Here is a 19,010-nt window from a genome sequence, read left to right on the forward strand (position 1 = left end):
TTTGTAAACAAAGTTTTGTTATAACACAACTATGCTGATTTGTTTATGTTTTGTCTGCTGCTGTTTATATGATAGAAGGCAGAGTTGAGTTAGTTGTGGTAAAGATCTCATGGTCTGTAGAGCCAAAAATATTTACTATCTGGATCCTGTCTAGGGTATCTACCTTGGAGTGATTTCCTGGTTATAGGATATGTGCATAATGCAGCTTTGCAGAATCAGGACAGATTGTTTTCCAGAGCGGTTGTACCTGTTTGAATTTCTACCAGTGATGTTCAGGAATTCTTCTTGGTCCATGTCTTCATTCCTTGGTATTATCAGATTTCTTAACTTATGCCCATCTTTGGCATCTATGATCTCAGTTTTCATTTTCCTGATTTCTAATGAGCTTGAAAAATTTTTTCACAAATCATTTGGATATTTCAATAGCAGTTTTATTAAGGTACAATTTAACCACTGTAAAACCTCAATGATTATTAATTGATAATTCAAGTAATTTTCTAGTAAGTCATCACCATAGTCCAGGTTTAGAACAGTTCCATCACCTTAAAAATTTCCCTCATGCATATTTATAGGTAATCCTTGCCTCCATCCTCAGCCTCGGGTACCCACTCATCTGTTTTTCTGCTTCTATCTATATATTTGCCTTTTCTAAACATTTCATATAAGTGGGATCATCTAATATGTAGTCTTTGTGTTTGGTTTCTTTCACATAGTACAATGTTTTTGAGGTTCACCCGTGTTGTAGCCTGTAGTAGTAGTTTGTTCCTCTTAATTGAGGATTTGTATCCCATTGTATGGCTGCAGCACATTTTGTTTATCCATTCTTCAGTTGATGGGCACTTAGATTGTTTCCAGTTTTCATCCAGCAGGAATAATGCTGCTATGAATTCATGGATAGGTCTTTGTATGGACATAGGTTTTTGTTTCTCTGGGAGATTACTAGGAATGAGTGGATAATGGATACACTGAACTTTTTTTTTTTTTTTTTAAGATTTATTTATTTATTTATTTGACAGACAGAGAGAGAGAGATCACAAGTAGACAGAGGCAGGCAGAGAGAGAGGGGGGGGGGAAGCAGGCTCCCTGCTGAGCAGAGAGCCCGATTCTAGACTTGATCCCAGGACCCTGAGATCATGACCTGAGCCGAAGGCAGCGGCTTAACCCACTGAGCCACCCAGGCGCCCCTACACTGAACTTTTTAAGAAACCCCAAGACTGCTTTCCAAAATGGCTGTACCATTTCACATTCTCACTGGCAAAGTGTGACGGCTTGTTTCTCCGCATCCTCACTAACATTTAGTATTGTTTATCTTTTTGATTTTAGCTATTCCAGTGGGTGTGAGTGGTATTTCATTGTTGTTGTTGTTTTTTCTCCCCCTTGCACCACTGGGGGACGATAGGCGCCCCATCCTCACGCTCACAGCCAGGCTTGCTGTGGAATTGCCAATTTCATTGTAGTTTTAATTACACTTCTCTAATGACTAATGATATTGAACACCTATTCATGTGCTTACTGGCCATCTGTGTATTTTCTCTCTTTTTTAAAAAGATTTATTTATTTATTTTAGAAAGAGAGAATGCCTGTGGGTGAGCAGGGGGAGGGGCAGAGGGACAGGGAGAGAAAATCCTCAGGCTGACTCCCTGCTGAGTGTGGAGCCCAAGGCAGCTCCATCCCACAGCCCTGACCTCATGACCTGAGCCAAAATCAAGGGTCAGAAGCTTAACGGACTGAACCACCCAGGCACTCTCTTTTTCTTAAGTGAAGAGCCCTAAGTGAAGGGCTCTTAAGTGAAGTGTCTAGTCAGATCTTTCGCCTATTTTTTAATTGGTTGTTTTCTTGTTACTGAGTTGTAAGCATTCTTTATATATTCTGGATACAAGTCCTTCATCAGATATAGGATTTGCAATTGTTTTCTTCCAATCTGTGGCATGTCTTGTTCATTGGTTTGTTTATGGCAGCTTTTGGAGTCCAGTCTGTCAGTTTTTTTCTTTTATTGATGGTGCTTTTGGTCATCTCTACAAATTCTTTGTCCAGCCAAAGACACAGTGATTTTTGCTATGTTTTCTTCTAAAGTTTCATAGTTTTAGGTTTTACATTTTGTTTATGATCTATTTTTTTAAAGATTATTTATTTATTCGACAGAGAGACAGAGATCACAAGTAGGCAAAGAGGCAGGCAGAGGGAGAGGAAGGGAAGCAGGCTCCCTGATGAGCAGAGGGCCTGACGTGGGGCTGGATCCCAGAACCCTGGGATCACCACGGGAGCCGAAGGCAGAGGCCTTAACCATTGAGCCTCCCAGGTGCCCCTGTTTATGATCTATTTTGAGTTAATTTTTGTGTAATCTATTGTGAGCTAATTGAGTTAATTGCATACTGTCTTTTTAAAAATATTTTATGATAGTTTGTATAAATTAGAATTATTTGTTTCTTGAATATTTGATAAAAATTTTCTGAAAAATTGTCTGATCTTGGTGTTTTCCTTGTGGGAAGATTTAAAAAATGAAATAAATTCCTTTAAGGCTTTATGGGACCATTCCAGTTTTCTGTTTCTTACTGAGTAGTTTTGGTGAATGATGTTTTTATGAATATGCCCATTGTCTTTAATTTTTCAAATTTATTGTCATAAAGTTATTCACTGAATTCTCCTCATTTTTAAATCTGATTTTAAAAAATTGAAAAATTTAAATCTGGTTTAATATGTGAGCTTATTCCCCTTTTCATTCCTAACATTACCTAGTTTTCTTTTTCTCTTCCTTTTTAAAAAGTCTGGGGCGCCTGGGTGGCTTAGTGGGTTAAAGCCTTTGCCTTCGGTTCAGGTCATGATCCCAGGGTCCCGGGCTCGAGCCCCGTACCGGGCTCTCTGCTCAGCGTGTAGCCTGCTTCCTCCTCTCTCTCCGCCTGTCTCTTTGCCTACTTGTGATCTCAGTCAAATAAATAAATTCTTAAAAAAAAGTCTGGTGAGAGTTTAATATTATTATTCTTTGCCTTTTTTTTTTTAAATTTTATGATTTATTTGTCAGAGAGAGAAAGAGAGAGAGAGAGAGAAAGCAGGGTGAGGGGCAGGCAGAGGGAGAAGCAGGCTCCCTGCTGAGCAAGGAGTGTGAGGTGGGATTCAGGACTCCATCCCAGAATCCTGGGATCATGACCCGAGCCTCAGGTAGACAATCAACTGAGCCACTCAGGTGTATTATAGTCTTTTCAAAGGACTGTGCTTTTTATTGTTCTTTTTTGGTCCTCTCTATCTTTTCTTCTACTTCAATGATATATTTTATTATCTCCTTCTATGTGATAGCATGTTTTGTGAGATTATTTCTACCCCCAAAAAGTTACATTTAATCTATTAATTTTCAGTTTTTCGTTCTTCTTTTTTTTTTTTTTACTCCGCGCTTGTAGGCTATGAATATCCATTGCTTCATTTTTAAAATACAAAATGAAATTTATTTTATATAAAATTTATTTATATAAAATGAAAATTATAGCAGTTTCATTTTTATTTAGTTTTAATGGTATTTTAAAATTTCCATTATGATTGCTTCTACAATTCATGAATTATTTGGAATTTTTGAAAATCTAAATTACTTAATTAAAAAATTTATCTTTTGGGGCGCCTGGGTGGCTCAGTGGGTTAAGTTGCTGCCTTCGGCTCGGGTCATGATCTCGGGGTCCTGGGATCGAGTCCCACATCGGGCTTTCTGCTCAGCAGGGAGCCTGCTTCCCTCTCTCTCTCTCTGCCTGCCTCTCCATCTACTTGTGATTTCTCTCTGTCAAATAAATAAATAAAAAATCTTAAATTAAAAAAATTATCTTTTAAAAATTAGATTGTTAACCTAAATTCATTGGTCAGAGAACTTTATGTGATACCGACTCTGAAAATTTCTGAAACTTGTTTTAAGGTGTAATATGTGGTCAACTTTTATAAAAATACTCTAAGTGCAATTGAGAAGAATGATTATTCTCTAATATTTAAATGCTCTGCATATATGACCATTAAATTCAGCTTGTTATTTGGGTTGTTCAAATCTTTATCTTTACCAACTTTTTTTCTCAGCCCGACCTAATAGTAATTTAGAAAGGTTAAAATGTTGTTGAATTGACAAATTTACTTGTAGTTCTATTATTTTTTACTTAATGTATTTTGAGCCTATTTTATTGTGTTTTGACTTAACACATTTAGAATTGTCCTATGTTTTTAGAGAACTGAACCATGTTCTTGGTTCTTCTATAGCACTTGTCACTGTTAAAACTGTAGCGTTTGTATGCTTAATTAGTGCATGTCTTCCTCACTGGAGAATAAATTCCAAGTGGGCAGGGATTGTGTCCTTATAGTTAGATTCACAGGATTAGCATATGTAGGAGGTAATTAATAAGTATTAGTTGAGAGAATGAGTTTGTATTTAAACACTTACGTAGTGCTTGTTTACTGTAATGCTTTGGTTATTGCTATGTCTTTCATATTCTCTCCTTGGATCTTGAAATAAGCCAAACTTTAGTAATTTTTAATGTTATATTTATTTTGATTTGTATACCATTACAAATGATCACAATAGGGGCGCCTGGGTGGCTCAGTGGGTTAAACCTCTGCCTTCGGCCCAGGTCATGATCTCAGGATCCTGGGATCGAGCCCCACATGGGGCTCTTTGCTCTGTGGAGAGCCTGCTTCCTCCTCTGTCTCTGCCTGCCTCTCTGCCTACTTGTGATCTCTTCTGTCAAATAAATAAATAAAATCTTTAAAAAAAAAATGATCACAATAGTACCCCTAAGGAATATGAGTTTTCTACTTAACTGATCTTTTATTAATGAACATCAGTGATTCTTTCATTTTAGGAGTTCTTTTCTTAAATATCTCTAATATCTGTGTATCTTAGCTGCATATTTATAGATCTGTTAAATATTGCTGTTTAACAAATCATTCTAAAGTTTAGTGGCTAAAAACAACAAGAAAGATTTATTACCTCACAGTTTCTGTGAGTCAGGAATTCAGGAGCATCTTAGCTGGTTTTCTGGTTAAGGTCTCTCATGAGATTACAGTCAAGGTATTGGTGAGGCTGCAGTCATCTGAGAACCTGACTGGAGGTGGTGGAGATGCTTCCAAGATGGCTCACTTATGTGGCTGGGAAGTTGGTCCTGGCTCTTGTTGGCAGGAAGTTTCAGTTATTGGCCACCTGGACCTTTCCACAGGACTGCTTGCCTGTCTTCCTGACGTGGCAGTTGACTTCACCTAGAGTAAGTGATCTTAGAGAACAAGGCAGAAATGGCATTGTCTTCTATGGCTGGCTTTGGAAATTACATAGCATTACTTCCGCCGTAGTCTATTACACAGACACACCTGTTACAGTGTAGGAGGAGAGTACAGAAGGGTATGAATACCAGAGTGAGATCACAGAGTGGGTCCTTCTTAGAGCCTGGCTATCACTGTATATGTGTGTTGATATATGTATGCATGTATGCGTGTGTGTGTGTGTGTGTGTGTAAGTCTTAAAAAACTTTATCACTTCTCCGTTCCCAGAGACTTTGTGGTAGACAGAATTCTGAAATGGCCTCCCAGAGATGCTGTGCCACAATGCCTGGAACCTGCGGATGTGATGAGCTAGCATTCCCGTTATTATGGCATATTCTGTGGCACAGTTGACTTTAAGACAGGGAGATCTACTGATCTGCTTCCATGGGCCCTTGAAAACTGAGCTTTCTCTGGCTAAAGAAGGAGAAACCAGAAAGATCGTGAGAAGGAATGTAGGTAGGTGGCCTCTCAATGCGGTGAGCAGCCCTCGGAGGATGGCCAGAGAGGAAACAGCTCAGATCCGCGGCTGCAGAGCAGGGGGTTTTGCCGCGCTGGCATCTTGGTCTTGGCCCGGTGAGACTGAGTGGAGAGCCCTGTCAAGCCCATCTGGACTGACTGCTAACCTACGGAAGCGTGAGAATCTACAGAAGTGTGAGATAAGAAACGGGTGTTGTGTTAGGCTGTTAAGTTTGTGGTAATTTGTTACAGAGTGATAGAGAACTAATATGGTATCACTGGAGGTGATACCATATTAATTAATTGCCTTGCATGATCTGTGTTTCTGGTTAAAAGGTCAAACCTAGAGTCCCAGATACGAGGTAGATGTCACATCTGGTGAGAGAGGTAAGGCAACTGGTAGGATAAACTTCGATGAGGCCTAGAGATGACAGAGGGAGTAAGAGTAAGTCTGGAAACATTCTGCTAGTGTTTTTATAGCTGCTCCTTCCTGATGCCCAGTTTTGATTGATGTGGAAGTCGCTGAATCTGTGTAGGTGCAGTTACAGCACCAAGATCAAAAGTGGAAGTAGAGAAGCACTCCTCGAGCTGAAAGCAGAAGCAGCAGAGGAGAAATCAAAGAGAAACTGCCTCTGCGGAATCACAGATGAAACTGAACTGCGGGGCTTTGTCCAATTCCCTGGGAACATCACATTCCTTACTCGAGGAATATCTAAGCAGATAATTCGGCATCTGCTATTACTAATGATGGGTAGTAAAGATATGTTTGAAATTTAAAGTTTAAAAGTTTATATAATGTGGAGGTCAAACCACATGATAGCCTTCTCATAGGGGATCATGTACATTAAATCAGTGTTTTTCAATCGTGTTTTCATTTTCTCCCCTTATGAGCTTTTTAGATATTTTTTTTTTCTAATGAAGCTTCCTTCCCCATGGAATTTTAATGCTGCAGATACATTATATGCCTATTTATGTACTGTCTGTGTATCTGTGTTTTAGGTTGAAAAAGAATAAAATCTAACCCTCCCCACCCCCAAAGCAGGTTTCATCCTTGGGGGTCAAGATCACCCCTACTAAGAATGTAGAATAAAGATGCTAATATGACTTGGTAAAATTAAGGTTGTATTGAAAGGGATCACCAAAAAAAAGTGTTTTCATACTGCAATCCTGAGGTTACTGGACTATAGAACTGGTCCAAACTCATGTCAACAGACGGATAAAAGGTCTGCATATCTTTGTTCAAGGGTACCTCTGGAAGTGTAAACCTATGAAGCCTGCCAAATCTTTACAGCATTTGAGAGGGACGATTATACCCAGATCCTTGCTCTAAATACTGAGAAAGGATGTAGCACGTTTTTACTATTTGTATTTCCTGACACATTTCTATGCTTTGTTCATGATTTAAGTAGACCAGTTGTCCTTGAACAGGTCAGTTTTGCTTTGGAAGTGACTATTCTACTATCCCAAAAAGGTAGGAGCAGGATGCCAGAGTCCTATTTTGGCATCCTGATTTTTCCTCAGAACAGTTAAATATGCAGTTCTTATTCTTTCTTATTGGCAAGGTTAGCTGTGGCCTGCAAGATCACTGGAGCTAATAGGGCAGGATCGTAAACTTAAGTGCCTTCAAGGACCAGGCATGTGATAGGAGTGCATAAACAGTGAAGTACAAGACATGAATTTTGATTAGTCAATTTTGGCTGCTTACACTGCTTACAACAGCAGCAAACACTTATTTTTCTTGCTCATGGGTGTGTAGGTTGGACAAAATGGGTCTCATCTCCTTCAGAATACAGCCAGGGTAGGTGTGCTCCATGGGTGACAACAGCAGTAGGATTGCTAGGGAGAAACTTCAATTCCCATTCCTTGACCATAATCCGCTGGTTTGTTTATCCTGCCCAGTGTTTTGAAAGGCAAGATAGTCAGGCCCCTGTCCTAATACAGGATCTTAGCAGGTGTGGTTGTTTGGATCATTGCTCCTAATTCTTCGCTCACTTCCTGGTTTAGAAATAAATGTCTTTCTCCATAAAGATTTCATAGAATCTTTTATATAGCACATGTTATATGATTGTTAAATGGATGATGATGTCCCTTGATACTGTTGATTTTTTTTTTTTTTTTTTTTTTTTTAACTGTGAAGCTTGGGGTACTTGTCATTTCCATGTCCTCCTCTGTTTTTCTGCTCAGTTCCCCTCCCTTCTTTTTTGTCCCTTCCCATGTACTTGAAAGATAGCAGTTGTTAATATGAAGTAAGAAGGAGTAGTGGAGAAAATCCAAGATATAAAACCTTCCACATGTTGATGTAATTTAAGATCAAGGTTTTTTTCACAAGGCAAAGTAGTACCTGGCCTTTCTGAGATTGAGATTTTGTTTGTTGTTTGTTTTAGGATTTTGAGAGTTAGTTATTTTTCAAATGAATTCAGTAGATCGAAGGCCTAATCATGTTTCTACATGATTGTAGAGAAAATGGAGACAAAAGATGGGTGAGGGGCATTGTTTAAAAAAATGTTAGGAAGTTTCCAAAGCTCTTTTCTCAGATCAGAACCAGACAGTCCTTAAATTTTCTCACGTGAAGTATTGGTTTGGCAGATGGTCCATCCTGTTGCCCCCATCTTCAGTGAGAGGAGAGTTAACTTGGTTAACTTGGTCCTGTCAGGTCCAGGTTTCACATTCATCTCAACCATTCAGTCTCTCTAAAGATTAGAATGACTAGGCTTCATTTTTACTTCAGTACAACTGGACTTTCTTTGCTTAGGAATAATTCTCTTTCTCCTTTAAACTAATTATTAATATTTGCTTTCCTGTTGATATTTGAGTGATCCTCACCACTGGTTATTTTCGTTCAGTTCTTTTATTTCTCAGGCAGGGTTGAAGCCCAGAATCTAAACTATATGAAGCTGATTGTATTTTACTGGTGTTTTCTGTGTGTAAATGTTGTATTCACTCTAGAGTTTCCAAGAAACAACTAACCGAGACTATTCTGGTTTGGCATGTTCTCTCTCTCTAACCACCATTGGAGCTGAACCTGGGAACTGAACACAACTTGAAACTTTGTGGTTTGGCTGGGAGAATTCAGAGCTAAACTATCTGAAGCTAAAAATTATTAATGTTGAAATGTTTTAACCCACTAAGTAAACCTGAAAAAATAATGAAATTTAACTCCAGTCAGCCCATCAGAATTGCATGCAGCATAAATTTTTTTGAGTCTAGAAAGAGAGTGAAAAATGTATGAAGACGATCTGAGATTGCTATAGAAATTAGTTATTTTAGCTTAAACTAATGTAATTATCCAACTTCAAATGCAAAGTCAAAACAAAACAAACCCCAGAAATCTTATAATGTTATTCACATAATGTTCTATTTTTCCCAGTCTATGCTGAATAGTATGTGAAAATAATGAAGTAGAAAAAATGCCAGTTCTACTTGTTTAAGTTTTCAGATTTTTTTAACATGTTTTCTTTAAAGATGGAAAAATGAGAATACCTTACATTTTCATGAGACTTGATATATTACTGAATGTTTTCATGTGTATCATTTTAATTAAAATAGTGGCTTGTTTTACCTTTCCACTAAAAATCGCAAAGGATTTAAGGGGTTTAAGCTCATTAAACCCTTTAGGTGTGTAGGGATACCTGGGTGGCTCAGTGGGTTAAGCCTTTGCCTTCGGCTCAGGTCACAATCTCAGGTCATGATCTCAGGGTCCTGGGATCGAGCCCTGCAACGGACTCTCTACTCAACGGGGAGCCTGCTTCCCCCTCTGTCTCTGCGTGCCTCTCTGCCTACTTGTGATCTCTCTCTCTCTCTGTGTCAAATAAATAAATAAAATCTTAAAAAAAAATCCCACTTGTGTGTAGATAGTATGTATAGAAAGGTAGTCCTCTGTTCCTCTCATTAGTTAAAACTCTGAAGAATAACTGTTTTTCATTTTCTAGATCCACTTACAACTTTCACTGACAAAAATTACTTTTCCTCTGATTTCTGATAATTAATTTGATCCATACCATCTTTGATAATGATAAAAGAGTGTTTGGGGCTCTTTAAAACTAGCAGTTTCCAAAGTGTGTAAGTATGGTCCATTAGTTTGTGGGAAAAAAACCTTCTAACTTCTATTGGTATTTCAACCTAGAAAATGAAATAAACCTTAATGAGTATTTTTTTTTAAAGATTTTATTTATTTATTTGACAGACAGAGATCACAAGCAGGCAGAGAGGCAGGCAGAGAGAGAGAGAGAGAGAGGAGGAAGCAGGCTCCCTGCTGAGCAGAGAGCCCGATGCAGGGCTCGATCCCAGGACCCTGGGATCATGACCTGAGCCAAAGGCAGAGGTTTTAACCCACTGAGCCACCCAGGCGCCCCTCTTAATGAGTGTTTAATGTATAGAGTGACACTGGCATCTTCACTTGGTCTATGTGTCAGACTGTCATATGTCAGGTATAGTCCATGAGGAAGTATTACAGAAGATTGACAGAGGCACCTTGCAGTACCTTTATTTTCAGCGTAATGGGATGAATTGTAGTTCTACATACCTACCTAGGTGGATTTTGGATTTGACTAAACCAAATCTCATAAAACAAACAAATGGCAAAAAGATTCCTGCGAAGAAACTGTATACTGGAGTCCATACTAATAATGTGCTAGGAGTGAACCACGTGCATAGACAAGTCAGCTGATGAATCTCCCTTGACTAGTGAAGTCAATCCCTGACAATCTAATTCCATCCAAGATGACATCCAAAATTTTTTGAAATTGATATAAGGGATTATATTTATTACCCTTTATATTGAAACTTTTGTTGTTTTTTTGTCCCTTGAAATACTGAGTAATAATAGGAAGCCATCATAATTAAGAAACACACAGGATAGGGCGCATGAGTGGCTCAGTCAGCTGAGCATCTGACTCAATTTCAGCTCAGCTCATGATCTTGGGGTTGTGGATCAAGCTCCCTGTCAGGCTCTGTGCTCAGCATGGAGTCTGCTTATCCTTCTGTCTCTGCTCCTGCCTTACTCCCATGCTTTCACTCACTCATTCTCTTTCTTTCAAATAAGTAAATAAAATCTTTTTTTTTTTTTTAAAGATTTTATTTATTTATTTGACAGAGAACACAAGTAGGCAGAGAGGCAGGCAGAGAGAGAGAGAGAGAAGCAGGCTCTGCACTGAGCAGAGAGCCCAATGTGGGGCTCGATCCCAGGACCTGGGATCATGACCTGGGCTGAAGGCAGAGGCTTTAACCCGCTGAGCCACCCAGGCGCCCCTAAGTAAATAAAATCTTTAAAAAAACCCCAAAAACTACACGGGATAGGAAGATAACCTTCCATAAGTTTTTAGTGACATTTAAATTCAATATGTAGAAAAATATCACTAAAATTAATGATAGATATTTAAAAGCCTCTTTTGAGTTTTCTTAATAGTAAGAGGCCAAATGTAATATATTATTAATAATATTAGGGACACACTTATTCTTCCCGTTACAATAAAATAAATGAAATAAAGCAAAGAAAACAATACGGCAGCAACTTAAATGGATTCTTTTGTGGACAGATACTGTCAGAAGTTATATAGAAATAATTAGAGATTATTTGAAACATTAAGAATTAAAACAGATTATTCAATGTAGAAAGATGCTATATAAACTATGGAAGTTTCTACCATGACCCAGATGATCATTTTAGCTTGATTTTGTTTCAGTAACGAAATACAGGAAGAACTAAATTTTTTTTGTGTGTCATTAAACTAAAGATGGGTCAGGGAAGATATATTCTCTCAATAAGCTTCCCGAATTTAATACAATGTTTATATGACTTCTTGAATATGAACAATTTCTTGAACATAAAGCAGTGTTTATGAGGGAATTGCCTGGGGTGATGGTAATGTTTTGACTCATAGGGGTTTAGATTACATGTGTGTATACATTTGTTGGAACTCATCAAATGGTAAACTTAAGATTATGCATTTTACTGTATGTAAAATTTACCTTATAAAAGGAAAGAATCAAACATGTTAAATTCATATTAATGATATACATGCTAAATTATTAAGGGAAAGCATGCTGAGGTCTCTGACTTACTTTAAAATGCATTAAAAAAACCGGACACTGAGACTGGCTCAGTGGGTGGAATGTGCTGTTCTTGATCTTGGGGCTCTAAGTTTGAGCCCCACACTGGGTATAGAGATTACTTAAAAATAAATTCTTTAAAAAACCAAACCAAACCTGGGATAGATTGATGAATGGATAGAGGGATGGGTTGTTGGATAGATTAGGGTAGTCTAGTCATAGTAGTAGTAAAAATGGTAGGTAAGTTGTAGGTATATGGACAGATGTTCTCTCTCAAGAGCTTTTGAACTTTTCTGTTGCATTATCCTTAGGCTATCTGTAGCAACACAGAAGTTGATATCAGATGTGTGAAGAGTGCTTCAGGATGGTATCAGCGTTGTTAATTTTTATAAAAACCTGGTTAGTGAAGTGTGGAATCTCTCCAGCACTCTGTAGTGAGATGGGGACTGGCCATGAAGATCATTTGAATCCCAAGGGCTTCTTTGGTGATCTCACAGCAAAGAAAAGAGCTGTTGAATTCTACCCACTGAGGATAGGTGAAATGTGTTTTTAAATGAAAAGATATGTCAGATTTGCTGACCTTTTTTATATGAGAAGTGGCTATATAATATACTTCATAGGACATTAAAATTAACCAACCACTCAAATCAGTGGTATACTCTGACAACATCTCTTTAAAGTAAAGGTAATGTTTTGGGGTGCCTGGGTGGCTCAGTGGGTTAAGCCTCTGCCTTTGGCTCAGGTTGTGATCTCAGGGTCTTGGGATCGAGCCCCGCATCAGGCTGTCTGTACAGCGGGGGGCCTGCTTCCTCCTCTCTCTCTGTCTATTCCTGATCTCTCTCTCTCTCTCTGTCAAATTAAAAAAAAAAAATCTAAAGTAAAGGTAATTTTTTTTTTTTTAAGAATTTTATTTATTTATTTGACATAGAGAGATCACAAGTAGGCAGAGAGGCAGGCAGAGAGAGAGGAAGGGAAGCAGGCCCCTGCTGAGCAGAGAGCCCGATGTGGGACTCGATCCCAGGACCCTGAGATCATGACCTGAGCCGAAGGCAGTGGCTTAACCCACTGAGCCACCCAGGCGTCCCAAGGTAATGTTTTAATAATGAGTGAGAAAGTCAGTGCCTTTTTGAAGACAGATTAAAATATGGAGTGTGTGTTTTTTTTTAATTTTATTTATTTGACAGAGATCACAAATAGGCAGAGCAGCAGGCAGAGAGAGAGGAGGAAGCAGTCTCCCCGCTGAGCAGAGAGCCTGATTTGGGGCTCGATCCCAGGACTCTGGGATTATGACCTGAGCCGAAGGCAGAGGCTTTAGCCCACTGAGCCACCCAGGCGCCCCCAGAGTGTTTTTAAGAATCATTGCTTGAAAATGTTTCTTTTATAATGTTATTTTTGTTGTCAAAGGTAACTGTGTTGTGAAAACTTTGTTATCTGCACACTTAAAAAACCTGTAGCAGTATTTGCTATACTGTTGAAAAATCTTCTAAATAAAGAATTATTATTTTTAAACCAATTGTTAAAAATCTTAAAATGCAGTATCTTTTGATTATGTTGTAAGAACAACTGATTGACATGAGGAAAGATGGAAATTTATTAGCCAAAGTTCAACAAAAACTTTTGCTAATTGATGGAAGTTATTGAAAAATGAAAATAGTAAGAATGAGTGATATATTTTAAAAATTTCAGTTCTTACGTTTTTGCAATTATCCCTTTCTTAACTAAACTGCCATTGCATGTAAATACTGAAATATTTGGAACTTAGGACCTGACATTTCAATTACTGAATGACAAATTCTTAAATAATAATATTATTTCATTTGTTATTTTCATTATTAAAATTGTTTCACTAAAAGTGTTAGGTTTTTATGAGAATGAAAAGATCTGGGGACACTTGGGTAGTTCAGACAGTTAAGGGTCGGACTCTTGATTTTGGCTCAGGTCATGATCTCAGGGTAGTGGGATTGAGCCCTGCTTTGGGCTCCCTGCTCGGTGGGGAGCCTGTTTGAGAGTCTCTCTCTTCTTCTGCCCCTCCCCCTTGCCCCGGCTCAGGCTCTCTCTCAAATAAATCTGTATTTTAAAAAAAAAAGACCTGGGGATACCTGAGTGGCTCAGCCAGTTAAGTATCTGCCTTTGGCTCAGTCATGATCTCCGGGTCTTGGCATTGAGCCCCATGTCAGGCTCCTTGCTCAGCGGGGAATCTGCTTCTCCCTCTCCCTCTGCCTCTCCCCCTGCTCATGCTCTCTGTCTATGTCTCTTACTCTGTATCTCTTTCTCAAATGAATGAATAAAATCTTAAAAAAAATATGTGCAACTAATAAGATATGAGGGGCGCCTGGGTGGCTCAGTCAGTTAAATGTCTGCCTTTGCCTCAGGTCATGATCTCGAGGTCCTGGGATGGAGCCTCACGTGGGGCTCTCTGCTCAGCTGGGAGTCTGCTTCTCCCTCTCCCCCAGCCACTGTCCCCCCCTTCACGTCCCCCGCCCTGTTCATGTGTGCTTGTGCACATGCTCTCTCTCAAATAAATAAATAAAAATTTTAAACAAAATAGGGGTGCCTGGGTGGCTTAGTTGTTAAGCATCTGCCCTCAGCTCAAGTCATGATCCTGGGGTCCTGGGATCAAGCCCTGAATTGGGCTCCCTGCTCAGTGGGAAGCCTGCTTTTCTCACTCCCATTCCCGCTGCTTGTATCCGCTCTCTGTCAAATAAACAAATAAAAATAAAGATAAACCTTTAAAAAAAAGGATATGAACTATTTTAAATGTCTTTTTTTTTTTAATTTTTTATTTTTTATAAACATATATTTTTATCCCCAGGGGTACAGGTCTGTGAATCACCAGGTTTACACACTTCACAGCACTCACCAAAGCACATACCCTCCCCAATGACCATAATCCCACCCCCTTCTCCCAAACCCCCTCCCCCCGGCAACCCTCAGTTTGTTTTGTGAGATTAAGAGTCACTTATGGTTTGTCTCCCTCCCAATCCCATCTTGTTTCATTTATTCTTCTTCTACCCACTTAAGCCTCCATGTTGCATCACCACTTCCTCATATCAGGGAGATCATATGATAGTTGTCTTTCTCTGCTTGACTTATTTCGCTAAGCATGATACGCTCTAGTTCCATCCATGTTGTTGCAAATGGCAAGATTTCATTTCTTTTGATGGCTGCATAGTATTCCATTGTGTATATATACCACATCTTCTTGATCCATTCATCTGTTGATGGACATCTAGGTTCTTTCCATAGTTTGGCTATTGTGGACATTGCTGCTATAAACATTCGGGTGCATGTGCCCCTTTGGATCACTACATTTGTATCTTTAGGGTAAATACCCAATAGTGCAATTGCTGGGTCATAGGGCAGTTCTATTTTCAACATTTTGAGGAACCTCCATGCTGTTTTCCAGAGTGGCTGCACCATCCGTACTTTATGTATGCTTTATATTGTATAGAATGTATTAGTAAAATACTATGTATATAATAAATATGTGTACGTTGGAAGACCATAATAAATTTTGTTTGTTTTTGGTTGGTCAGACTATGTAATCAAAAAAGTTTGGAGACCCCTTTCCACTGATGACTCATGATCTGGCAAACTGTTATTGGTATCAACAATTTATTTTGAAAGTCTAAATCACTGTTTAGAGATTATAATAAATCAGCACATGGTTTCTAACTTGTGAGCTTTTGTTTTTTAATGTTGAGCCTTGATAAATGAAGGTTAGCTTAAGTTTAAATTTTTAGACTATGGTTCTCAAAAGTATACAACAGCATAAACATCATCTGGGAATTTATTAGAAATGTAGATTCTCAGGCCACATCCCAGACCTAGTGAACCAGAGATGCCAGTTAATAAGCTTGCCAGGCAAGTCCAGTGCTCACTTGTTTGAGAACCACTGGCACAAGTGATGTAGACTTATGGGTCATCCCTGCTTATTTCTCCCTACTTCATGATGTATGTAAGACAGCTTATTCAAATACTTATAGTCTAAGTCTTAGCTCAGACTTTTTTGTCTCTGAGATTTTTTTTCTCTCTTCCTTCCCTCTTGTTCTTTCCCTTCCTTTGTGAAAAATTGTGTTACAATTATTAGTGTTACTTTTACAAAAGGGATAGTGTTTCGGTTCTTAATATTTGGATGTGGCAGCCAGTGTGACAAATAGCATATGTTTAAAGGGTATATATACACACACACACACACACATATATATATATATTTTTTTTTTTAAAGACCATTTATTTATTTATTTGACAGAGAGAGAGAGAGAGAAAGTGAACGAGGGAATACAAGCACGGGGAGCGGGAGAGGGAGAAGCAGTCTTCTCTCATTTGGAGCCCCATTTGGGGCTCCATCCCAGGACCCTGGGATTGTGACCTAAGCTGAAGGCAGATGCTTAACGGCTGAGCCACCCAGGCACCCCTAAAGGGGATTTTTTTTTAACATTTTCAAATTAAAATTTTTAAAAAGATTTTATTTATTTATTTGACAGAGATCACAAGTAGGCAGAGAGGCAGGTAGAGAAAGGGGGAAGCAGGCTCCCTACAGAGCAGAGAACCCGATGCAGGGCTCCATCCCAGGACCCTGAAATCATGACCCGAACCGAAGGCAGATGCTTAACACATTGAGCCACCCAGGCGCCCCTCAAATTAATTTTTATTCATTACTTCTAGTTGTACTTGAGAATTTCCTATTTTTTTCCATCTCTATCCTCTTGATTTCAAATTTTGTAATCTTAGAATAGCTTTCACCAACTAAAATTTCAAAACACACTTCAAAGTATGAATCACCTAGAGTCAACCATTGTTGAATTTTGTTAACAGTTGCTTAATCTTTCTCTGTGCACACACACACACACACACACACACACTTTTTTTGCTGAAGCATTTGAAAATAAATTGTATACATCAGTACTCTTCATTCCTGAATTCTTTACTGTTCACAATAAAGATCAAAGTAGCTTTTTAAGGGACTAGTACAAAATTATTCTAAAAGGCCAACATATAAGAAATGCTAAACCAATTACTCTTAAATATTTTCAAGTTCCTTTTATAAATGTCTTAATGAGAAAAAGATACATAACTCCCAGTTCTTTTTTTTTTCTTTTTAAAGATTTTATTTATTTATTTGACAGAGAGAGATCACAAGTACTGGCAGAGAGGCAGTCAGAGAGAGGAGGAAGCAGGCTCCCTGCTAAGCAGAGAGCCCGATGTGGGACTCGATCCCAGGACCCTGAGATCATGACCTGAGCCGAAGGCAGCGGCTTAACCCACTGAGCCACCCAGGCGCCCCATAACTCCCAGTTCTAAATGTGTATATGCACCCTCTAGCCTCTCTTAACCAAAGCTTTTCATTTGAGCTACAGAACACAGAGCATGATTTGAATGACTATTTTCTCATTTTTCCCCAAGATGGTATCTAACTAGTATCAATTAGGAGATATAGGGAAGGACTTAATTCCTTACAATGGATGTATTAGAATATTTAAGGAACATTCTAAGGAATGTTAAGATTTATTAAAGAACTCCAGGAACCCAGGTTAGTGGGACTGTGCAAGTGTCAAATTCTTAAAAGGATTTTGCTTTGACTACTTGTGATATTTATGTAACTATTTCTTTTTTTTTTTTTTAGATTACAGGCCCACCAGGTTGTGGAAAAACTCAGTTTTGTATAATGATGAGCATTTTGGCCACGTTACCCACCAACATGGGAGGATTAGAAGGAGCTGTTGTGTACGTCGACACAGAGTCAGCATTTAGTGCTGAAAGGTGGGAGATTTAATTCTTTTCCATTGTAATGTCCTATTTTATAACTTATTTATAGCATGTAACATTTTCAAACAGGTTAACATTTACCTTTTCTTTGTGAGAATGCAGAATGTTAGATGCTGTTTTAAATGAATTTTCCTTTTAAGATTAACACAGGAAGCGGTTTCTTTTTGTCTTTTCTATCCTTTTGTCATTGGCTTAAGTGAGATTCCTGGATAGGCTGTTTTGCAGAAAGTCAGGAAAAAAGAAGTTTAAGAAACAGAGGGAAGGATGTAAGTAGAAATGGGGAAGAGGGAAATTTAATTAAAAAAAGCAAAAGCTAAGGTGCTTTGTAACTCATTTCTAGTTGAGAGTAAAATATTAGTGAATGGAAAAGTTGCACATTTCAAAATACATTTTGATTGAGAAGTATTTCACTTTAATCTTTGCAACAGTATGTTATTCAACATAAACACACTGATAGTAAGTGTATCTGTGCTTGGAAAGGAAAGATTTCCTTATTTGGAAGGGACCTTTAACATTCTATGGGAGGCATTTGGTTATTTGGGTAATTCTGTACATCTGAAAATAAGTTTGGTCCTCCTCCTCCCCTGCTCTGATTAACCTTCATGAGCAAGAGTACTTATAGGTCTGGAGACTGATTCATTTTTGTTCTTTTAGTCAAGATGTAGTATAGGTATAGTCCTTTGAGTCTGTCTAATTGTGTTAAAGTCTCTCCCTTATTTCTCTCTAAGGATATTAGTTAGATCAAAGTGTATTCGGTAACCAGATAAGTTCCAAATAGATTATTTTGCCTGGAATTTATTTTCTTTGTTCTTCTCTATTGCTTGTTATGTATTTTCAGTATATGCCATAAGTTTGTCAGCTTTGTGAGTTTGTGTTATATCTTTGTATCTTCAAAGCCAAATCTAGTGACTGACACATATTAAGTGCGCAGAAAATGTTTGATAAATGAATGGACAGGCATTACTCTCAAATTGTGAAAACCAGACACCATTTCCTACTAAAAGGAATTAGGGTTTTGGGGGAAATGGCTGCTTCTAGCACTGGTGCAGGAAATTTTTAAGTCGAGTCTGAAACATATCAGATGACAAGGAAGTTATCAAAGACCACTTAGGACTCAGGAGTCAACCTGAACAGGTTCCCACTGGCCAAAGATGAGACACACTGACCACCAGTAAGATAATAATGACAGTAGATTAAAACCTGTGAACTATGTTTAAAGTCATAAGTCTGTAATACACAGAAATGAAAAGCAGCTAATTGGCAGTATAGGAAAATTTAGAGAAGCAACTCATTCGTTTGAAAATGAGTTGAAAAAAAAGGGAAATCAAACATCTATTCTTTTTCTATATGAACTATATTACTGAGTAACAAATAGGTCTTTTTACAGGAGTATTCCAGCAATAATAAATGAAGAAGGACTGATAGAATATCATCAAATTAAAAACCCCAGCAATCTAATG

At 38.3% G+C, this 19,010-nt stretch overlaps 1 protein-coding gene across 2 annotated transcripts in view; it reads left to right on the forward strand.

The window, feature by feature from the left end:
- RAD51B (RAD51 paralog B) overlaps positions 1–19,010 on the forward strand; it is a 683,675-nt gene that overhangs the window by 17,348 nt on the left and 647,317 nt on the right. For both annotated transcript variants that reach the window (XM_059373463.1, XM_059373464.1), the window contains exon 5: positions 17,408–17,544. In XM_059373463.1, the coding sequence (XP_059229446.1) occupies positions 17,408–17,544 (137 nt within the window). The remainder of the gene's footprint in view (positions 1–17,407; positions 17,545–19,010) is intronic.

Source organism: Mustela nigripes, chromosome 13, assembly GCF_022355385.1.
Source record: "Mustela nigripes isolate SB6536 chromosome 13, MUSNIG.SB6536, whole genome shotgun sequence".
NCBI lineage: Eukaryota > Metazoa > Chordata > Mammalia > Carnivora > Mustelidae > Mustela > Mustela nigripes.